The 20,141-nt window shown below is 43.5% G+C and overlaps 1 protein-coding gene across 1 annotated transcript in view; it reads left to right on the top strand.

The window, feature by feature from the left end:
- The first annotated feature begins 2,057 nt into the window (after positions 1 to 2,057).
- The window catches only part of LOC309719711 (uncharacterized protein), a 31,883-nt gene continuing 13,799 nt past the window's right edge, over positions 2,058 to 20,141 (top strand). Inside the window, exons 1-2 of the mRNA XM_082556013.1 lie at positions 2,058 to 2,139; positions 14,947 to 15,029. Coding sequence (XP_082412139.1) covers positions 14,951 to 15,029 — 79 coding nt within the window. The 5' untranslated portion in view covers positions 2,058 to 2,139; positions 14,947 to 14,950. The remainder of the gene's footprint in view (positions 2,140 to 14,946; positions 15,030 to 20,141) is intronic.

The raw sequence follows: 20,141 nt of genomic DNA, 5'->3' as shown, positions 1-20,141 counted from the left end.
AAAAAAGTAATCAGTAACTAATTACTGATTACTTATTTTCAAAAGTAATTAATTACTTAGTTACTTAGTTACTTTTTAAAAACACGATTTACAACCTGAAGAGGTGATAAAGTGATAGATCTTTCAGCCCAATTCTACTTCCTGCATAATCCATCATACAAAATGTAATCAAATGGAAAAGTCTCTTTTTAAAACTTGTTTTATTAGTTTTAATCTTTTAACTTTATGCATCAAGCAAAAATTTAATTATATGCAACATTCTCTGACTGGAAGAAATTTGTTTAACATTTAAACCTATTTTCTGCACATTCCAGCACATAAAATAAAATATTTTTGTGTTTACACTCAGTCTTTCAAATAGATGCAAGTAAAACACAGCAGAAAATAAATAAAGTCAAAGACTCAGCGGTCCTGTTGCTCTATTTTCACCTGTAAAGCAGGAGTGGGGTAGGCGGAGGTTTACCCTGGTGTACCCTTTATGTTTTTCTTCTAGGCTCTGTGCATCATTAGTTCATCGCTCACATTCAGTTGTCTTTGTGAAAATGGTGTAAATAAAGTCTTGTAGTCACGCTCTCCACAGTCTCTGTGTGCGCTCCACTTGTGAGTCTTTTACCGGGTTTGGCCGTGACCATTTCATTTACTCGATGACAGAAATGACAGGACGCTGTTCAAGATGAAAGGAGAAGGTCGCTGTTAATATCGTTACTTTTACAGTTAAGTAATTAAATAGTGAAGATGTTTACTAATTGTGCCTATTTAAGCTTAACTTTTATAAAAACACAAACATTAGAAATAATTTCCTGGCACAACACTTGAACACTGGGTTTATTCAGCTCTGTGCTGCTTTCAGTTCATTCCTGGAATCAACTAAGTTTCATTTTTAGAGTTTAACAGAAAGTCCTCACCCCGCTTTCCTGGAAGCCACTTCCTTTCTCATTTTATCCACTAGCTTTCACTTTGTGTTTGCATGCACTATAAACTTCATTTGTAATTAAATAAATAAGTAAAATAAATAAGTAATTAAATAGTGAAGATGTTTACTAATTGTGCCCATTTAAGCTTAACTTCTAATTATAAACTACAAATGAAAGACACCAAATATTAAAACTTCCAGTGTGACTCTCACAGAAACACTTGAGTAAACCTGTTCAGTCTTGAACATGTGAAGAAACAATATCAACCATCAAACGTGTGCCACATGGGCACAGCCGGCCTGTGGGAGCCAGAACTGTGGCTGGGTCGTAAGGGAGGACATGAAACATGACATGGAAATAAAATTAAAAGAAACTATCATAAAAACAAGAGACTGTTCATTTATTTGGAAGAGAGCGAAGCTACTAATTCCTGGACTGTATAACCTCTTTACATTTTGACTACAGTGTATTCACTGATATAAGCAAACATATTTGACATAAAACACAAACATCAGAAATAATTTTCTGGCACATTACCTGAACACCGGGTTTATTCAGCTCTGTGCTGCTTTCACTTCATTCCTAGAATCAACTAAGTTTCATTTTTAGAGTTTAACAGAAAGTCCTGACCCCGCTTTCCTGGAACCCACTTCCTTTCTCATGGAGGAAAGTTTGCATGCACTATGTCTGATGTGAAAGCACGTGATTAGAGGAGCAACAGAGGGTCCATGACCCTCTTGGGGACATTCTCATAGGGCCTAAAAGTTGCTCTTAGAACTGAAGAAGCTTCTTGCATGAAACATCCAGTCCAGACGCTTTTCTTTCCAAGCTCCTTAGACTACGATGACCTGGATGACTGAGAACCTTCACAGACACAAAGCACCACAACATTACAGGTTATAGCAATATTCAAACATCTCAGTATGTAACTGAGATGTTTGAATATTATAAAACATCTTATCTATATAAATATTTATGTTTTTCTTGAATATTGTTTATTTTCCAGTATAGATTGAAGTTTGTGTGTCTGCCTACAAAACTCATGTCTGGCGTCTCTCACAGTCCCAGCCCAAAGGGGCAGGTCTGCTCTGCATGATAAAAAAGAGAACTGAAAGAAAACAACTCACAGAAACTTGTGATGATGTGGAAGGGTGCTACCATCTCACGCATGAACTCACACTCCAGCTGAACTCTAACATCCAAAGACCAGGATTACATTTTACAGGTGAGTAAAGCAAGAGGTAAAAAATGTAATTATGAACTTTTTTATTCCAATTTCCAGCTGTGTGATAAATGTTTTTATCATTTATATGATACATGCATTGTTACACAGCTTAAATGTGCAGGAAACAAAACTTCGGTTAACTTGACAAAGGCTGTCAAGTTAAACACTGACCAAAGGATTATTCTTTAACCGCGGTTGTGTATCCAGGTGAGACTTCTTAAGTGTTTATGACGTCTGTACTGGAAGCAAAAAAGTGACTTCAGCACTGTAAGCATTCTGGCTTCTACATTCAGAAGGATCTGTGTCGTTTTCTTCTTTTACTCAGAGAACTGGAGACAGTCTAGTAGTTCACACTATTTTATCGTCAGACAGTTAAAGATTGGGGTCACACACCTGTGGACGTGTCACACAGAGAAGTGAAGCACAGTTCATAACTCAGAGTAAATATTAACAGGTAATGTTTGTGATTGGCCGTCGACCGGGAGATGCTGTGGTTTAGACTTAGCCTCCCAACCACGGATCTTGTCCCATATGAGAAAACTTCTGCCTTCTCTGCAGTTGTTACTACGCAGCTTTTATTTCCACACTGATGTCAGCTTTAACCAACACCTTAAAGTTTCTATTTCTGGTCAGTTTTCTGTCAGCAGGAACATCCTGTTACACACAAGGCCAAGGCCTCTTCCTACGTAAGGGTGTAGCAGTTTTACTTTCAACACTAAACTCGCCTTATTCTTATTTTTAACCCTCCACACTGTGGGGTTAGTGCTTATATCCTTCTAACGAGGAGTGTATGACTCCTATTATGAACATGCATTGTAATTAATGTTAATAAAAAGTTTTACCCGACCTTGTCCATTCCTCCGATCTTTTCCTGCAAGAGAAGACAGACAATCAACCCCTTCTTTCTACACACACAACTTATTTCCTGTCCTCCTGCCTAACTGGCTGGAAGACCATCCCCCACACACATTCCTGGGAGGGGGGTATGTTTTGTATTGCACGGATGTCGCATTTTCCTGTAATCAGTGCCGTAGCTCCGCAAACGCACATAACGCACACTGCGTAGGGCACCAAAAAAATCAGGGTCGTAAAAAAAAAAAAGTAAACCATATTAATACTATAAATATCATATGCATTAATATGGTTAAACAATACAAAAGCAACATAAAACAATTTTCCCGAGAAAAGGGGTGAATCTGCTTTGTGCCCTGTCTCCAGTCTCCTCCTGGTGCCCCCCCACTCCCAGTGGTCTGTTCTATAATTGGTAAACACCTGTTTGAACATGGCCTCGAAACGGCAACAGGAGTCGGGAGCGGAGAAAAGAAAGAAGAAGAGGAAGCGTGATGAAACTCAGGCGTCGCTTGCCGGTAAGGCAATGTTTAAATAATAATAATAAAAAAAGTTCATTATTGTAGCCCTTGCTTGCACGCTCATGTCCGTCAACTCTGTGATAGCTCCTGTTAGCAGTGTTCATACTGTGTTAACAAATGTTGCAAATGATTGATGTTGGGTAGTTTGTTTACGTTGTGGATATGAATATAGAATGGACTACTAAAAGCAACTCATCATGGTCACTCAATTGACGGTTTTCAGATAACGTTAGCAATCGTGACTCACGATTGCTAACGTTATCGTGATTCGTGAGACTAGCATTTCCCTCCTCAGGTTGCTAGCTGGCTAACGTCATGCATGCTACTGATTAACCTTAACTTTGGGATAGGTCAGTGATGCAGACAAGTATTATTATCAGATTAGACAAGATTACTTTGTATGTTGCTGCATTTCAGGATATCTATAAAGACGCATATCTTATTTATGCCATTGACGTCTGAACACATAAATAGTTCTCGTCTTTCTTTAGGTTCATAGATCAAGGGCGACATCTGTTGGTGAAACTGTAATATGAAACCTATATCTTCCAGTAATATAGATTTCCTACTTGCGCATTTATATCAAATTATGTACAGCATGTTTATATTGCCATTTGCCATTATGAAAATCTATACATGTAAAATATAGTTAGTAATTTTTAAATGTACCAGTGACTTACTTAATTTATTAGTCTTATAATGCAATCTTTCGTAGGCCTACTGTAGTTTCAAAATTGTATTTCTGTAAAATCCCTGAATATTTTCTCTTGTATGCAGGGTCAATGCTTAAATATGTTCAAGGAGGATCTCAAGGACAGGATGAACCATCCAGTAGTAGTGCCATCCCTGGACATCAACCACCAGCCATTGTAGACCCTGCAACAATCCCACTGAAGTACAGAAGACACTGACAGATAAGGGAGTAGCTGACATTGATGGACCTGAGATGATGCAGGAAATCATCAACCTTCCTCAGCTGCCACCACAGACGTCTGCTTTGGAAATGCTGTCATTTTTACATGACAATCAGCTTCAAGAGGTATATCCCAATCTGTGGATTGCTCTGCGTATTGCACTGACCCTGCCTGTCACAGTTGCCTCTGCTGAGCGAAGCTTTTCAAAGCTCAAACTCATTAAAACGTACCTGCGTTCATCAATGGGGCAGGAACGTTTAAGTGGTCTGGCTGTTATCAGCATCAATGGTGACGTGGCTCAGAAGCTATCATATGATGACCTTATAGCTGATTTTGCAACCAGAAAATGCAGGCGTGTGCCTCTCTAGGCCCTAGAGAGGCACACGCCTGCATTTTCTGGTTGTCAGAGTATGCCCTAGAGTCTAGGGCATACTCTGACAACGAATTGTAAAAATGTTTAACATAGTTACTTAAGGAATGTGGCTTTTGTGTTCAAATTCTTATTTTTCTTATTTAAGTTTCTTATTTAAATTCTATTGTGAAACTATTTGTAAATATATTAATAATAATACTATTATATTATATATATTATTTTTTTATAAAAAAAATTACACATTATTGCCAGGCTCTTTGTTCTTGTTCCAATGTTCAATTTTTGTTTCAGTATTTATTTGTAACAGTATTTTTAACCTCCTTTAACCTTATTTATTTGTTTAACTGTCATGTTTGTTGTTATTTAATTAAACAAATTCCACTGAGAAATTCAAAAGTATTAATGTTTTTTTTTTTTTTTTCAGTGGCGGGGGGGGGGGCACCATAAAGCATTTGTGCTTAGGGCACCCAAATGGCTAGCAACGGCCCTGCCTGTAATAATACGTATTTGTGTAGTAAAAGATAAGATAAATGTGTGATGTGGTATAAATATAAAAATAATTCATATATATATATATATATATATATATATATATATATATATATATATATATGCTGGGTGTTTTTTTTTTTTATATATAAACCAAAAAACCTGCGGGCAGTTTATCCTTCAAGCTCGGGTCCTCTACCAGAGGCCTGGGAGCTTGAGGGTCCTGCGCAGTATCTTAGCTGTTCCCAGGACTGCGCTCTTCTGGACAGAGATCTCCGATGTTGTTCCCGGGATCTGCTGGAGCCACTCGCCTAGCTTGGGAGTCACCGCACCGAGTGCTCAGATTACCACGGGGACCACCGTTACCTTCACCCTCCACATCCTCTCGAGCTCTTCTCTGAGCCCTTGGTATTTCTCCAGCTTCTCGTGTTCCTTCTTCCTGATGTTGCTGTCATTCGGAACCGCTACATCGATCACTACGGCCGTCTTCTTCTGTTTGTCTACCACCACTATGTCCGGTTGGTTAGCCACCACCATTTTGTCCGTCTGTATCTGGAAGTCCCACAGGATCTTAGCTCGGTCATTCTCCACCACCCTTGGGGGCATCTCCCATTTTGACCTCGGGACTTCCAGGTTATACTCGGCACAGATGTTCCTGTACACTATGCCGGCCACTTGGTTATGGCGTTCCATGTATGCCTTGCCTGCTAGCATCTTGCACCCTGCTGTTATGTGCTGGATTGTCTCTGGGGCATCTTTACACAGCCTGCACCTGGGGTCTTGCATGGTGTGATAGACCCCAGCCTCTATGGATCTTGTACTCAGAGCTTGTTCTTGTGCTGCCATGATTAGTGCCTCTGTGCTGTCTTTCAGTCCAGCTTTGTCCAGCCACTGGTAGGATTTCTGGATATCAGCCACCTCCTCTATCTGCCGGTGGTACATACCGTGCAGGGCTCTGTCCTTCCATGATGGTTCCTCGTCTCCCTCCTCTTTCTTGGGTTTCTGCTGCCTGAGGTATTCACTGAGCACTCGGTCAGTTGGGGCCATCTTCCCAATGTATTCTTGGATGTTCCTTGTCTCATCCTGGACTGTGGTGCTGACACTCACCAGTCCCCGGCCCCCTTCCTTCCGCTTAGCGTACAGCCTCAGGGTGCTGGACTTGGGGTGAAACCCTCCATGCATGGTAAGGAGCTTTCTTGTCTTTATGTCAGTGGCTTCTATCTCCTCCTTTGGCCAGCCTATTACCCCAGCAGGGTACCTGATCACGGGCAGGGCGTACGTGTTGATGGCCCGGATCTTGTTCTTACCGTTCAGCTGACTCCTCAGGACTTGCCTGACCCTCTGCAGGTACTTGGTGGTTGCAGCTTTTATAGCGGCCTCTTCATTGTTCCCATTCGCCTGCGGGATCCCCAGGTACTTGTAACTGTCCTCTATGTCTGCAATGTTGCCTTCTGGTAGTTCAATCCCCTCAGTTCTGACTACCTTCCCTCTCTTTGTTACCATCCGACTACACTTCTCCAGCCCGAACGACATTCCAATGTCATTGCTGTATAGCCTGGTAGTGTGGATCAGTGAATCGATGTCTCGTTCACTCTTGGCATACAGCTTGATGTCATCCATGTACAGGAGGTGGCTGACAACTGCTCCGTTCCGTAGTCGGTATCCGTAGCCAGTCTTGTTAATGATCTCACTGAGGGGGTTCAGGCCTATGCAGAACAGCAGTGGGGACAGAGCATCTCCTTGGTAGATCCCGCACTTGATGGTGACTTGTGCTATGGGCTTGGAGTTGGCCTCTAGTGTTGTACGCCACATCCCCATTGAGTTCCTGATGAAGGCTCTTAGGGTCCCATTGATCTTGTACAATTCTAGGCATTCCAGTATCCAGCTGTGGGACATTGAGTCATAGGCCTTCTTGTAATCAATCCAGGCCGTGCACAGGTTGGTCAGTCTGGTCTTGCAGTCTCGGCTGACTGTTCTGTCTACCAGTAGCTGGTGTTTTGCGCCTCTGGTATTCTTGCCAATTCCTTTCTGTGTCCCGCTCATGTATTGACCCATGTGCCTGTTTATCTTAGCCGATATGATGCCTGACAGGAGCTTCCATGTAGTACTGAGGCAGGTTATTGGTCGGTAGTTGGAGGGGACCGGTCCCTTCTTGGGGTCCTTGGGGATCAGGACCGTCCGACCTTCGGTTAGCCATTCCGGGTGTCTCCCATTAACTAGCAGCTGGTTCATTTGTGCTGCCAGACGCTCGTGGAGTGCAGTCAGCTTCTTCAGCCAGTAGGCGTGAACCATGTCGGGCCCTGGTGCTGTCCAACTCTTCATACTGGAGACCCTTTCTTGGATATCTGCCACTGTGATGGTTACTGGACCCTGTTCAGGGAGGTCGCTGTGGTCTGCCCTCAGATCCACTAGCCACTGAGCATTGCCGTTATGGATTGCGTCCTTCTCCCATATGCTCTTCCAGTATTGCTCCGTCTCCAGCCTTGGTGGTGCTGTTCTCTTATTGTTCCCTTGCCACTGAGAGTACACCTTTGCTGGTTCTGTGGAGAACAGCTGGTTTATTCTCCTGCCTTCTATCTCTCTGGTGTACCTCCTCAAGCAGCTGGCCAAGGCTGTGAGTCTTTGCTTGGCAGTTTCCAAGGCCTCAGGTATGGACAGCTTGCTGTATTTCTTATGCACCTTCTTTGTCGCACCTTTCTGCAACTCCGTTAGTTGGCTAACCTCCCTCCGTGCTACTTTGATCTTGCTCTCTAGCCTCCTTCTCCATGGAGGGTACTGCCCCTTGTGGCTGTTCAACTTGTAGCCAAGCATCTCACTGATCACTGCTGCCGTATTGTAGATCAGCTTGTTAGTGTCGGTAATCGTGGTTGTAGGTATTGTCCGTAGTGCTGCATTAACATCATCTAGCAGACCTTCTGAGGGTACTTCACGTAATCTTGGTAACCGGCTACGGGGGATCCAGGTTTCAAGCTTGGCCATGATCCTATACTATCCATAGGATAGGATGGATATATATATATATATATATATATATATATATATATATATATATATATATATATATACACTGAACAAAAATATAAACGCAACACTTTTGTTTTTGCTCCCATTCCCCATGGGATGGATGTAGAGACCTAAAATTCATTCCAGATACACAATATAACCATCCCTCCCAAACAGTGGTCACAAATCAGTCCAAATGTGTGGTAGTGGGCACATCTGCCATATTGAGATAATCCATCCCACCTCACAGGTGTGCCACATCAGGATGCTGATCTGACATCATGAGTAGTGCACAGGTGTACCTCAGACTGCCCACAACAAAAGGCCACCCTGGAATGTGCAGTTTTGTCTCACAGCAAAATGCCACAGATGCCACAAGCAATGAGGGAGCGTGCAACTGGCATGCTGACAGCAGGAATGTCAACCAGATCTGTCGCCCGTGCATTGAATGTTCATTTCTCAACCATAAGCCGTCTCCACAGGCGTTTCAGAGAATATGGCAGCACATCCAACCGGCCTCACAATCGCAGACCTCGTGTAACCACACCAGCCCAGGACCTCCACATCCAGCAGGTTCACCTCCAAGATCGTCTGAGACCAGCCACCCAGACAGCTGCTGGAACAATTGGTTTGCACAACCAAACAATTTCTGCACAAACTGTCAGAAACCGTCTCAGGGACGCTCAACTGCATGCCCGTCGTCCTCATCGGGGTCTTGACCTGACTCCAGCTCGTCGCCGTAACAGACTTGTGTGGGCAAATGCTCACATTCGATGGCGTCTGGCACGTTGGAGAGGTGTGCGCTTCACGGATGAATCATGGTTCACATTGTTCAGGGCAGATGGCAGCTGAGAATGTCCCAGTTCTTGCATGGCCAGCATACTCACCGGACATGTCACCCATTGAGCATGTTCGGGATGTGCTTGACCGGCGTATACGACAGCGTGTACCAGTTCCCACGAATATCCAACAACCTCGCACAGCCATTGAAGTGGAGTGGACCAACATTCCACAGGCCACAATTGACAATCTGATAGACTCCATGCGACGATGTGTTGCACTGCATGAGGCAAATGGTGGTCACACCAGATACTGACCGGTTCTGGGTCCCCAGACCCCCAATAGCGCAAAAAACTGCACATTCCAGGGTGGCCTTTTGTTGTGGGCAGTCTGAGGTACACCTGTGCACTACTCATGATGTCAGATCAGCATCCTGATGTGGCACACCTGTGAGGTGGGATGGATTATCTCAATATAGCAGGTGTGCCCACTACCACACATTTGGACTGATTTGTGACCACTGTTTGGGAGGGATGGTTATATTGTGTATCTGGAATGAATTTTAGGTCTCTGCGTCCATCCCATGGGGAATGGGAGCAGTAACAAAGGTGTTGCGTTTATATTTTTGTTGAGTGTGTATATATATATATATATATATATATATATATATATATATATATATATATACACGTATACATATATTATGAAACTTTATAGTACAGGCATCTAAGGAACCTCTGATTAAATCTATATGTCTAAACTTTCATTTTCCATTGCGGCCCACGTACTGCCCACTTTGACCTTCCTGTCACTGTAAGTTTCAGACATGATAAAGACAGAGAACTCTGTCAGCACGACTCTTTGGACTTAAACTGTAAGAAATAAAATTACAGAAAAGTTTCTGCTAGCTCATTGCCCACACTGTCAGTTTTTGTTGTTTTATTCTATTTAATATTTAATATTCATAACTCCTCTCCATTAATCTCTAAGGTAGAAATTGATACACAGATTTTTTCTGTTTTTCACAAAGTTACACAGGTTTTATTGGAGATAGAGCTAAGCGTTTTACAATTTCACAAAATTCATGAAGCTGAAATTTCTTCGATGTTGAACAGCGGTACACTTTCCTGTCAAAGGTTTTGTTTTTGTTTTTTTAAAACTGTCCGACATCACTGAACACAACGGTAGACTGGTGCTTGATCAGCAGTTGAATAATGCAGGTAAAATGGTCTCTGAGTACACTGAGAGGGAGAGTGCAGGAAGTAAAAGCCAAAGTCAGAGGGAATTCATGACGATATTTATCAAACATCAACAGAGTTTGGCTCTTGTTTTGAGTGATGAAACCTGCAGCTTCAGGATCTGTGAGCTGTCGGGTTTCAGCACCAACAGCATGTCTTGAGTACGTGCCGTCGGGAGAACGATCCACGCTTTGTGTTTAGGAATCAGTTTGCCTGCTCTGTAATCATTTTATCTGTTTTACCTGTTTAGTGTTGCTGAAATTCTGATATTTCCATGGAAACCACACGTTTATATTTAAGTAACAGATCACCTCGAGTCCCAGGGCACTGGGGTTCAACAGGTTAATTTTGTTATTGCTAATGACTTTGTGTAGTATGAATAACCATGAGGGAGGTTTTCATCTGTAGTAAAAGCTGTAAAACGTATAAAAATACAGTCCAAACCCTTTTCTTGCGCTTGTTTGCGGTGTATGGGTGAGCAGCAGATCAAACACGTTAAGAATAATAAATGACTTGAAGCACATTCAGGTCTGTGAGACTCACTCAGAGATGGTGTCACGGCGAGTAGAGTGAGCCATGTGGAAGAAATAAAGGAGGATCCAAACACAGGCAGTCGTGAAGGAGTGAAAGTGATTTATTGAATACAAAGCTCAGGGAGAAAATGGCAAATGAAGATAAACTAAACTACTGAGCATGAACAAAAACGCGAACATGAATATTCAATTCAATCCAATCCAATCAATCGATCTTTATTCGTCACATGCAGGTTGCCCTGCAGTGAAATGGAACACCCCCCCCCCCCCCCCCCCCCCCAGACCTTACACACACAACACAGACATCACATGGGGATACAGGTCGGAGATCGGTCGTGTTACAGAAAAACACTGAAATGTACACTACAATGGGAAAGTACAAGAGGAAAGACAGAGACCTCTACTCATGCTGGGCTACAGGAGGACAGCATGAGAGCAGGAAACAAAAACTCCTCTGCACAGAAAAGCACATAAATGTCCACAGCACAACATTATGAAAGACTTGACAAGCCACAGGGTTGGGTGGTTGGTGAGGAGTAATACGAAGCGAACTCAGCAGCCGCCCTGCACAGCGGTATCATTCCAGCGCAGCACACAGACCCGCCGTGTTCCCAGGAGGGAACAAGTATCGAAGGCGTTTGGAAAGGCAGGGGGATCAGTGTGTGCATATCAGTATGTGTGTATGTGTGTGCGTGTCCAGAGTCAAGCTGAGACAGTGTCCTTCGCCCTAAGTAAACAGTCTTCCAGCCAACTCAGGTGGCCTTGCATAGGATGGGAGGAACAGTCACAACACAGTCGTTATCAGGGTGTTTTTTGTTCGGCTCCAGCCTTGAGCCCACAGCTGGCGCCGAATGGGTAGCCGCATGAAGTGATGGTGGTTTTTCTTTTATGCGAACAACTCATGATAATTTAAGAGCTGTTCTTTAACACTCCGACACCGACATAGGTCTCTCAATTTCCCGTTGGAGAGCCGCGAGCTTTTCCATGATGTTATCAAGCTTACGCTCCATGGTGTTGTCATTCTTGTGCCCAGAGAGCAGATTCTGAGACCTCACGACCACAGTGAGGTCTCAGAAATTTTTTTTTCTTTTCTGCCTGTTCCACTTGGTTCTTTAGCCGTCAGAATTGTTGTCTGAAGACCAACAAGGATACCCAATGGATTTACTTTGCCAAATGGATCATCGTGGCATTGCCGTATTGGTCCATTTGGTCGATCTTTGTTTTTATTATTTATTATATTTTATTTCCAGATGTTACAGACGGGACAGACATGAGTGAGGGATAGGAAAGGGAGAGAGAAAGAGGAAGGAAAGGAAAAACAGAAGGGGAGAGGGACAGTGAGAAAGGGGGGAGAAAAAAAATAAAAATCTCCTGGATCACCTGTTGAGAGAAGAATAGAAAACAAGCAAAAAAAACCAAAAAAAAAAACAAAGCAACATATTAAACACAACACCATCGCATTAATCTAGCTAAGTGTAAACAGCAGTAAATACTAAATATTCAATGTTACAGTGAGCTGATCTAATATACGCTCAGAGGTGTTGTTCTGAGTATTCACTGCAGCCGTAAGCTTCTCCAAGATCTTAACCATGCTGCACTCAGTGGGCCCGTTCTGAAAAGTCGCGTCTCGTCCCAGCGTTTCAATCCCAGCGGGCAGCCTTGGGGGGGTTTGAATAGCCGGTTCTGCTTTCTTAATTCTCCGATAAGTCAGGGCCAAGCCAGCTCCGATCAGTAAGAACCCTGTTATCATGGTTCCGAATAGGTAGATATCTTCAGCGTCCTCGATCGACAGTCCCACCAGGCACACGACCCTCCAGTTATGCCACCCGTCCATCGTGTATCCGGCAGGGAAAGTCCGTCCAGGGTACTCGGGCTCTCCCGACCCGGGGCTTCTCGTTGATAAGAGCGTGTCAATTGCATTCAGAGACCAGTTGATCAAATCCATAATTCTCTTTAGGCTTTAGAAACAGACTGTGAGAGAGTGTTCCAGGGAGAAGTAAAAACACGAGACAAGACAAGGACATAAGAAGCTAAGCAGGGAAGATAAGGGAGAGGAGAGGAGAAAAAGTGCGACCGCCTTCGCTGAGAGCCAAACGAGAAGGGCAAGCAGAGGCAGACGACGGTAGACAGCAGGGAGACACACGAGTGGAACATGGTAGATACACAGACGGACCAGCAACTACAAGGACAGAAGACGCGACTTAACTTACCTGGACTGACCATACCGGGCATTTGCCCGGTGGGCTGATGAGTTTGTTTGGTTTTTTTGTAACGGCATGAACAATGAGAGGTGGTGGCTGACTGCCAGCTGACTGTATTTCATCATCAGCCAGTGTTGTTCTTTATCAATATTACCAACGTTTACCATAAGGCAGCATAGAAAGTATTTACTTGCTTTCAGGTTTTATTCAAATGTTAGTCTTTTCAGTTGTTTCCCCACTTTTTTCCTGTTTCAAAATCAAACACCAGTTTGTGAGAAGATTATCTTCTTTTTTTAACAGGCAGATAAAGTTTTACATTGGCATATTTGCCAATTGTATGTTACAAATGTTCGTATTTTAATATTCAAAAATGTTTTTGCCCAAAACATATGTGCACTATATGTCAGTAAAAATACTATGCAAATATTGCTGTCCTTGAATGCTGAGTAAACACTGACTGATTGTATCTCTTGTACTTTATCAACGCAGTATCTAAAAACTTTGCACCGTAGTGGTTAAAATCTCATTCTAATAAGAGTTAAAAGCACATTCGGTCATTAGGTTTACAGGGTTATTGGATTATGGTTAACGGTTGGTAGAATTTTTTTTAACATTATCTGCCAATTACATCTGCCACCCTTCTCCAAATCTGTGCCCCTACCTGCCCCCCCCAACAAAAAATTTCCTGACATGCCACTGTGCAGGCCTACTTGTTGTTCCTAGAGTATTTAAAAGTAGAATGGGAGGCAGAGCCTTCAGTTTTCAGGCCCCTCTTCTGTGGAACCAGCTTCCAGTTTGGATTCAGGAGACAGACACTATCTCTACTTTCAAGATTAGGCTTAAAACTTTCCTTTTTGCTAAAGCATATAGTTAGGGCTGGACCAGGTGACCCTGAATCCTCCCTTAGTTATGCTGCAATAGACGTAGGCTGCCGGGGATTCCCATGATGCATTGAGTTTTTCCTTTCCTGTCACGGGTTGCTCTGAGGATCCACTCGCAGGACTCCGGAGTTGTGTTTTAACAGAGATGGTTTATTTACAAGATCTTCACCAAGTGTATTAACAGACAGTGCGAGGATAGTGCTATATACAAGATGTGAGAGGCAGGGTTCCAGGAAAAACAAGGGAATCACACACGCGCGCACTCCAACCTCTCTCTCTCTCCGCTAGTGACCAGTCACTCCTTCCACACTCCACACGGGGAAACATGGGGACAGGTCCGGGGAATCTAGAACACAGAGACACATGTTAACTTTCTGAGACGGAAGCATGCGAAACTTGGGCTTGACGTGTACTGACTAGAGTCTTCACAACAATCCAGCGTTGAACAGCTGATCTCCTCCTTCTAATATACCAGCTGGTCTGATGAGGCCCAGGTGTGCACGATCCGGGAAGGCGTGGACTGAGGGCGTGAACCCGCCATGAGTTCCGCCCCGGCAAAACAGGGGAGAAGGAGAGGAAAAAGAGAAGAGAAGGAGGGCTAGGAGTGAAGAGATGCTGATCAGCGCCTTGCCGATCCCGCAGGTCGTGACATTTCCAGTCACGTTTCTCACTCACTATGTGTTAACAGACCTCTCTGCACTGAATCATATCTGTTATTAACCTCTGTCTCTCTTCCACAGCATGTCTTTATCCTGTCTTCCTTCTCTCACCCCAACCAATCACAGCAGATGGCCCCGCCCCTCCCTGAGCCTGGTTCTGCCGGAGGTTTCTTCCTGTTAAAAGGGAGTTTTTCCTTCCCACTGTCGCCAAAGTGCTGCTCATAGAGGGTCATATGATTGTTGGGTTTTTCTCTGTTATTGTACGATCTACTGTACAATATAAATCGCCTTGGGGGCAACTGTTGTTGTGATTTGGCGCTATATAAATAAAATTTAATTGAATTGAATGTTAATCATATTTTGCAGGGCCATGCCAGGACAGAGGCAGGGCTGCTGGAGTTGGAAGCTCCTGGTCATCTTCAGCCTCCTCGGCCTCACTGAAGAGTTCGGTAAGAGACTTCCTCCTTATTCTGGTGACCTGTTCATGGTGTCCCCTGCCCTATGACAGCTGGGATAGGCTCCAGCGACCCTGATAAGGATAAACAGACCAGAATGGATGGATAGATGTCTATATTGTAACATCTTGGAGCTGACATCACTGGATGAGAATCCTGAATACTGCAACTAACATTCGGCTTCTCTTCAGAACATAATTTTTTATGATGGAGAAGCTGGATCGATTGTGAGAAAAGACGTTTAGAGTAAAATCCCTGATGCTCGCAGGTTCTTCACTAACATCAAACAAAGTTTAGAGTCTGGATCACTGTATCGTGTTCTGTTTGTTGCTGCTGTTTTATTTCATTGTTTGTTGCAGTAACTGGACCACAAGACATTTCTGATAGTCATGTTAACCACGCATGTTAATCAGGCCCATGGTGAGGATACAGTCTTTGTTCGGCTGGTTGGAGTGAAGTTCTCACCCTCGTGTTGAGCTGAGCTTCATAATGAAGCGTGTCGTGACCCGGAGCAAAGCTTACACTTGTTTCCCATCTTTATTTGTACAAGAAAGTTACAATTACATATCAGCAGTATACAAAGGTTAGATAAAACACAAATTTTGTATCACACTTCATTGATGGAAGCCACAGGAACAGCGTACAAAAACTCATTCAAGGCAGAAACCAGGAACTTACACACTAGGAACTACAAAGAAGCACGAGGCACGCAGCAACAAGAGACTCAGACAAAGTTGTTGCTCAATACCCAAGTAAGCAGGTCTGTGCTTGTGTTCTTGCTAGTTTGTACTTCAAACATTTGTACAGCAGTCCAGACTTTCCAAGAACAGGAGGACACCATCACTCTACCATCATCATGGTCCTCTGGTCTCATGGCTCGCTCTCACTTTTGCACTCTCCTCTCTCTGTCTGTTTAATCACACTTTGCTTTGTCGCGGCGTGTCTGTACCTGGGCTGATTATCACACCAGTCATTCAACACCAGATTGTTGACTAAGATGGGCTTAAAGTGACTGTTCTGGGGCCCGTTCTTCGTACCTCGCTAAGTGAGTTAGCTGGATGAGATTGTTGACGATTTCGCGTGATCCTGGATCGTTCGGTTCCCCGAAGCCCATCCGGGACTTGCTGTCATAGCAACAGAGCCGTAAGCGTAAACCTGCTCGGGAGCAGGTTTACTTTATGTAAACAGGATTAGATCGCGGCCACTCAGGTATGCCCGCGTCATTCATACGAAAGCAACAGCGATATTTTACCACTGTTTCACCATAAATAAATAACATCAATGTAACCAAAGATAATGCAGCACTTGATCCTTTTATTAATTTCACACAGATACATACAGGTCATTTCCTAAAAAAGGGAAATGTACTATTAATCATTCTATTACATGTATGTGATTATTACAGATGTAATTCATATTTCAGAGTAGTAATAGTAAATTACTTCATGTAATCAAGATGAGAGACCACGGCTATAAAAGCGAAGGTGGATTTGGGAAGCCTGTTGCAGCCATGTCCTGTCCGTATACGCGAGCCACCCATTGCGGAAGGTGCAAGATTGATAAGGAGAGTTTCCAGAATCCAGCGTATATTGCGGGACAGACAGGATCCTTTAGCTCAGCGCGACAGTGTGCTCATAGAGAGATATCGATATTCCCGTGAGGGTATTATTTACTTAACCAACTTGTTGATGAGGGGGTGCAGGACCACCACCTGTCTTTTGTTGCTCTGCCCTTTTCTTGGTTGCTGTTATGAACAAACAAACAGATTATTCCAGGGTCTCTTTCCAAGAGACTAAAAGCAACATAAGTGATAAATATTACCATTCTGTAGAATATTCTTATATTTCACTTTTACTTGTTCCCATGTTCTAGTGGGTCCTGTCGTGGCTCTAATGTGAAAGAGGATATAATGTAATATAATATAATAAATTTACCCTACCACCTACTGCTGATGGCCAGAGGGGCCGATGGTGCGATATGGCAGCCTGGCTTCTGTCAGTCTGCCCCAGGGCAGCTGTGGCTACAACCGTAGCTGCTTCCACCAGTGTGTGAATGTGAGAGTGAATGAATAGTGGCATTGTAAAGCGCTTTGGGTGCCTTGAAAAGCGCTATATCAATCCACTCCATTATTATTGTTATTATTAAATTACTTACGAGTTTAATTTGTCAGCAACTTTCTGCCAGCCCTCTCTCCTTGCTTTTGCAGCCTTTGCAGTGTTCCCTTGCGTTCTGATTAAACTCTGAAACTCCTGAAATCCCTCAATCAAGAGTTCTTGCTCTGCTGCCGACAAATACCGAGCCGAGCGCGCTCCGTCGACATTTTCGCCGACCAATCAGAGGGTTGCCGATCAATGTTTCTACTATCGATGCGTAGCCCCTTTTACGACACCCAGTGATCTCACATTACTGCGTCCAGCTATACTAATCGTCAACAGCAGGTGTGTTCGGGGAACCGGATTAGCGAGCTCACGGTTAGCGCGATGGTTTGGTCTTGGATGTTTCATTTGATCTTGGATGTAGTAAGCGACGTACGAAGCACAGGGCCCTGAGCTGTGAGTAGTTTGTTTCTGTTGTTGCTGCTGGTCAAACCTTCATGAGCCCTGTTACAGTCGTCACTTTAAATAAACACACTGAACTGTGGATGAGTGAGTCTGCTGACAGTAACCATGACAACCACTGGAATGACAGCGTACTTGAAGACTACTTCATTTCATAGATTAATATTTACAATGGAAATTGCCCATCATACACGTAATAACAAGATTTCCAATAATTCTTCTAACAGCCATCGATCGATCTGATCTGTTTTACCTTTGGTTAGGCACCAAAACCAAAAATATAAAATTAAACTTCACTTTAAACATAAATTAAAAACATAATGTGAGCAGTCTTTACGAGCTCTGTGTTGTTTCTGGTAATGTTCGTTCTTCTTGGCCAGTCTGTGCCAGGGCTTGTGTTGTGTGTGGATGCAAGGAAAGGAGGCCCCAAACGCTGGACTCACAGATAGGTGAAGGCTAGTGTTTGTTATGATGAGCGGATGAACAGGACATGAAACGGAGGACCGACTGAACTGAAATAGCTGAACTGGCTGGAGTGGATCACGTATGGCGTAGACACATTCAAAGACATGATGTTGAACGAGTGGAAACAGAAGACTTAAACACACAGACTGATGAGAGACACAGCTGAACATAATCTGGCTAACGACACGTGAGACGAGCTGACAGGAAAAACAGGAAGTGAGAACAACATTGATGTGGAAAAATAAACTAAAATGACAAAACTGAAAACACTGGGTCAACGAGCCAGGAACCCCGACAGTCTGTCTCTGCTCCATGTTCTGTCTTCAGTGTCCCTGTTTTAATTCACCTCCGACCTCTCCGGTCATGTTCGCGTCTCTCTTTGCTCTCTCCGTGAACATCACCTCTTGTCTCTGTCTCTTGTTCTGTTCTTGCCCAGCTTAGATAGTGTATTTTGGGGTTTCTTGGTCACTTTGTTATCTGCAATGAAATTCTGACTTTGAGTTTTACATTCTGCAATAAAGTGGCAGAGGTAGGATAACAAGACGGAAACAATCCTGTAATAATGATTAGAGATTGGATAAAACTGTATTAATCGCTCGGGTGGGTTCCCCCAGGAAAGTCAGTTGTTGTCATTTCAAAGTTATTACCACTCAATTATAACATAGTAACCAGTTAATATTCAAGTAAACTCATGGTGGCCGTCAGTAATAATAGTGTAATACCTTTGTAACAATACAAAAATGAGTTTGAATTTTCACATTTTTATACAGTTTCAATTGGAATAATGTAATAATAATAAGGTAATAGTGACTGATGTTTTAGCCTATTTGGATAGTATTACTATATTATAATGCTTGAATTAATCCTACCTTAAGTTTCCAACATTCTGCTTTGCTTAAAATCAATAATGTAAATATTACGTTTATTGCTCTGAATTATTAAATGGGACTCTCTGTGGTAGTTTCTGTTCAATAAGCAGGAAAATGGGGCCACAACTCCACTGTCCTGCTCCACCTTCATCATAAATTGACCCCTAACCATCCAATGATCCAGCCTCTCCTGTAGCTATAGCACCAAGCGGCCTGCTTGCATACACATGGCTGTAGTGTTGATCACCTGGTTGGTTTTGGTGATGGTCGCAGTGAGGACTGCCCGTAATGCTGCTTTCACATCTTCTAGTTGACCTTCAGAGGATACTTCACGTAGTCTTGGTGACTGAAGGCTCCAGGTTTCCAGCTTCACCATCATCCTGTCTCTCTGGTCAGCTTCTGTCGCACTCTGCGCTCCTTTCTTTGTACTTGGAGCTTGGTACCCAATCTCACTGGTATTATCACCCACCTGACCTGATGTCACAGGTCACAGGTTAGCCCTTAGGCAAGGTACAAACAAGAACGTAGAGTATTTTAGAGCCAGGTGTACACTGACGCATACAACGACCGAGTGGTGTCTATTTACACCTACAGGCCAGTGGACACTCTTTCAATGATGAGGATGTAACATCCTGGACAGGGAGGAACGCTGGTTTGAGGGCGGAGTCAAGGAGGCCATTTACGTGAAAAGGGAAAGACCATCTCTGAATCGAGGAGGGGCCTAAGGGTCCATCTGTCACCATCTTACAATGCTGTGATTGCAGCCATTCCCCAACAGTCATTGTTTCTGTCATTATGCAAATATGCTGTTTATAAGGTTGCCACCTGTTGTCAGCTGAGACGGAAGGAGTCACCTGATGATGATGATGAAACGTTTCTCCCACTGAAAACGTCCAGATGAACAGGATCAAAGTTTGGAGAGTGACTTACCTGGATGATTGAGCATGGATCACTTTAAAGGCACACAGCAGAGACAAACACATTTCTATGTTTTTCAGCGTTCTGTTTTTACTCTCAGTTGCCGTCACTTTACACGCACACACGTGAACACTTCCCCAACAACAACGACGACGACAGGACGTCAGTCACCCTTTTAATTCAGGCGCAGTGTGATCATTGATGCCGCTCAGGTGCGTGCACCTCGCTGAAGCCGCGCCACAATCACTTATAAAATGTCTGTTATAGTTGATTAGGGGCATACAAATCCAGTTTAG

Source organism: Aulonocara stuartgranti, assembly GCF_965226115.1.
Source record: "Aulonocara stuartgranti genome assembly, chromosome: 12".
Lineage (NCBI taxonomy): Eukaryota > Metazoa > Chordata > Actinopteri > Cichliformes > Cichlidae > Aulonocara > Aulonocara stuartgranti.
Note: the sequence above shows the minus strand (reverse complement) of the source record. Positions and strands in the feature narration are given on the sequence as shown.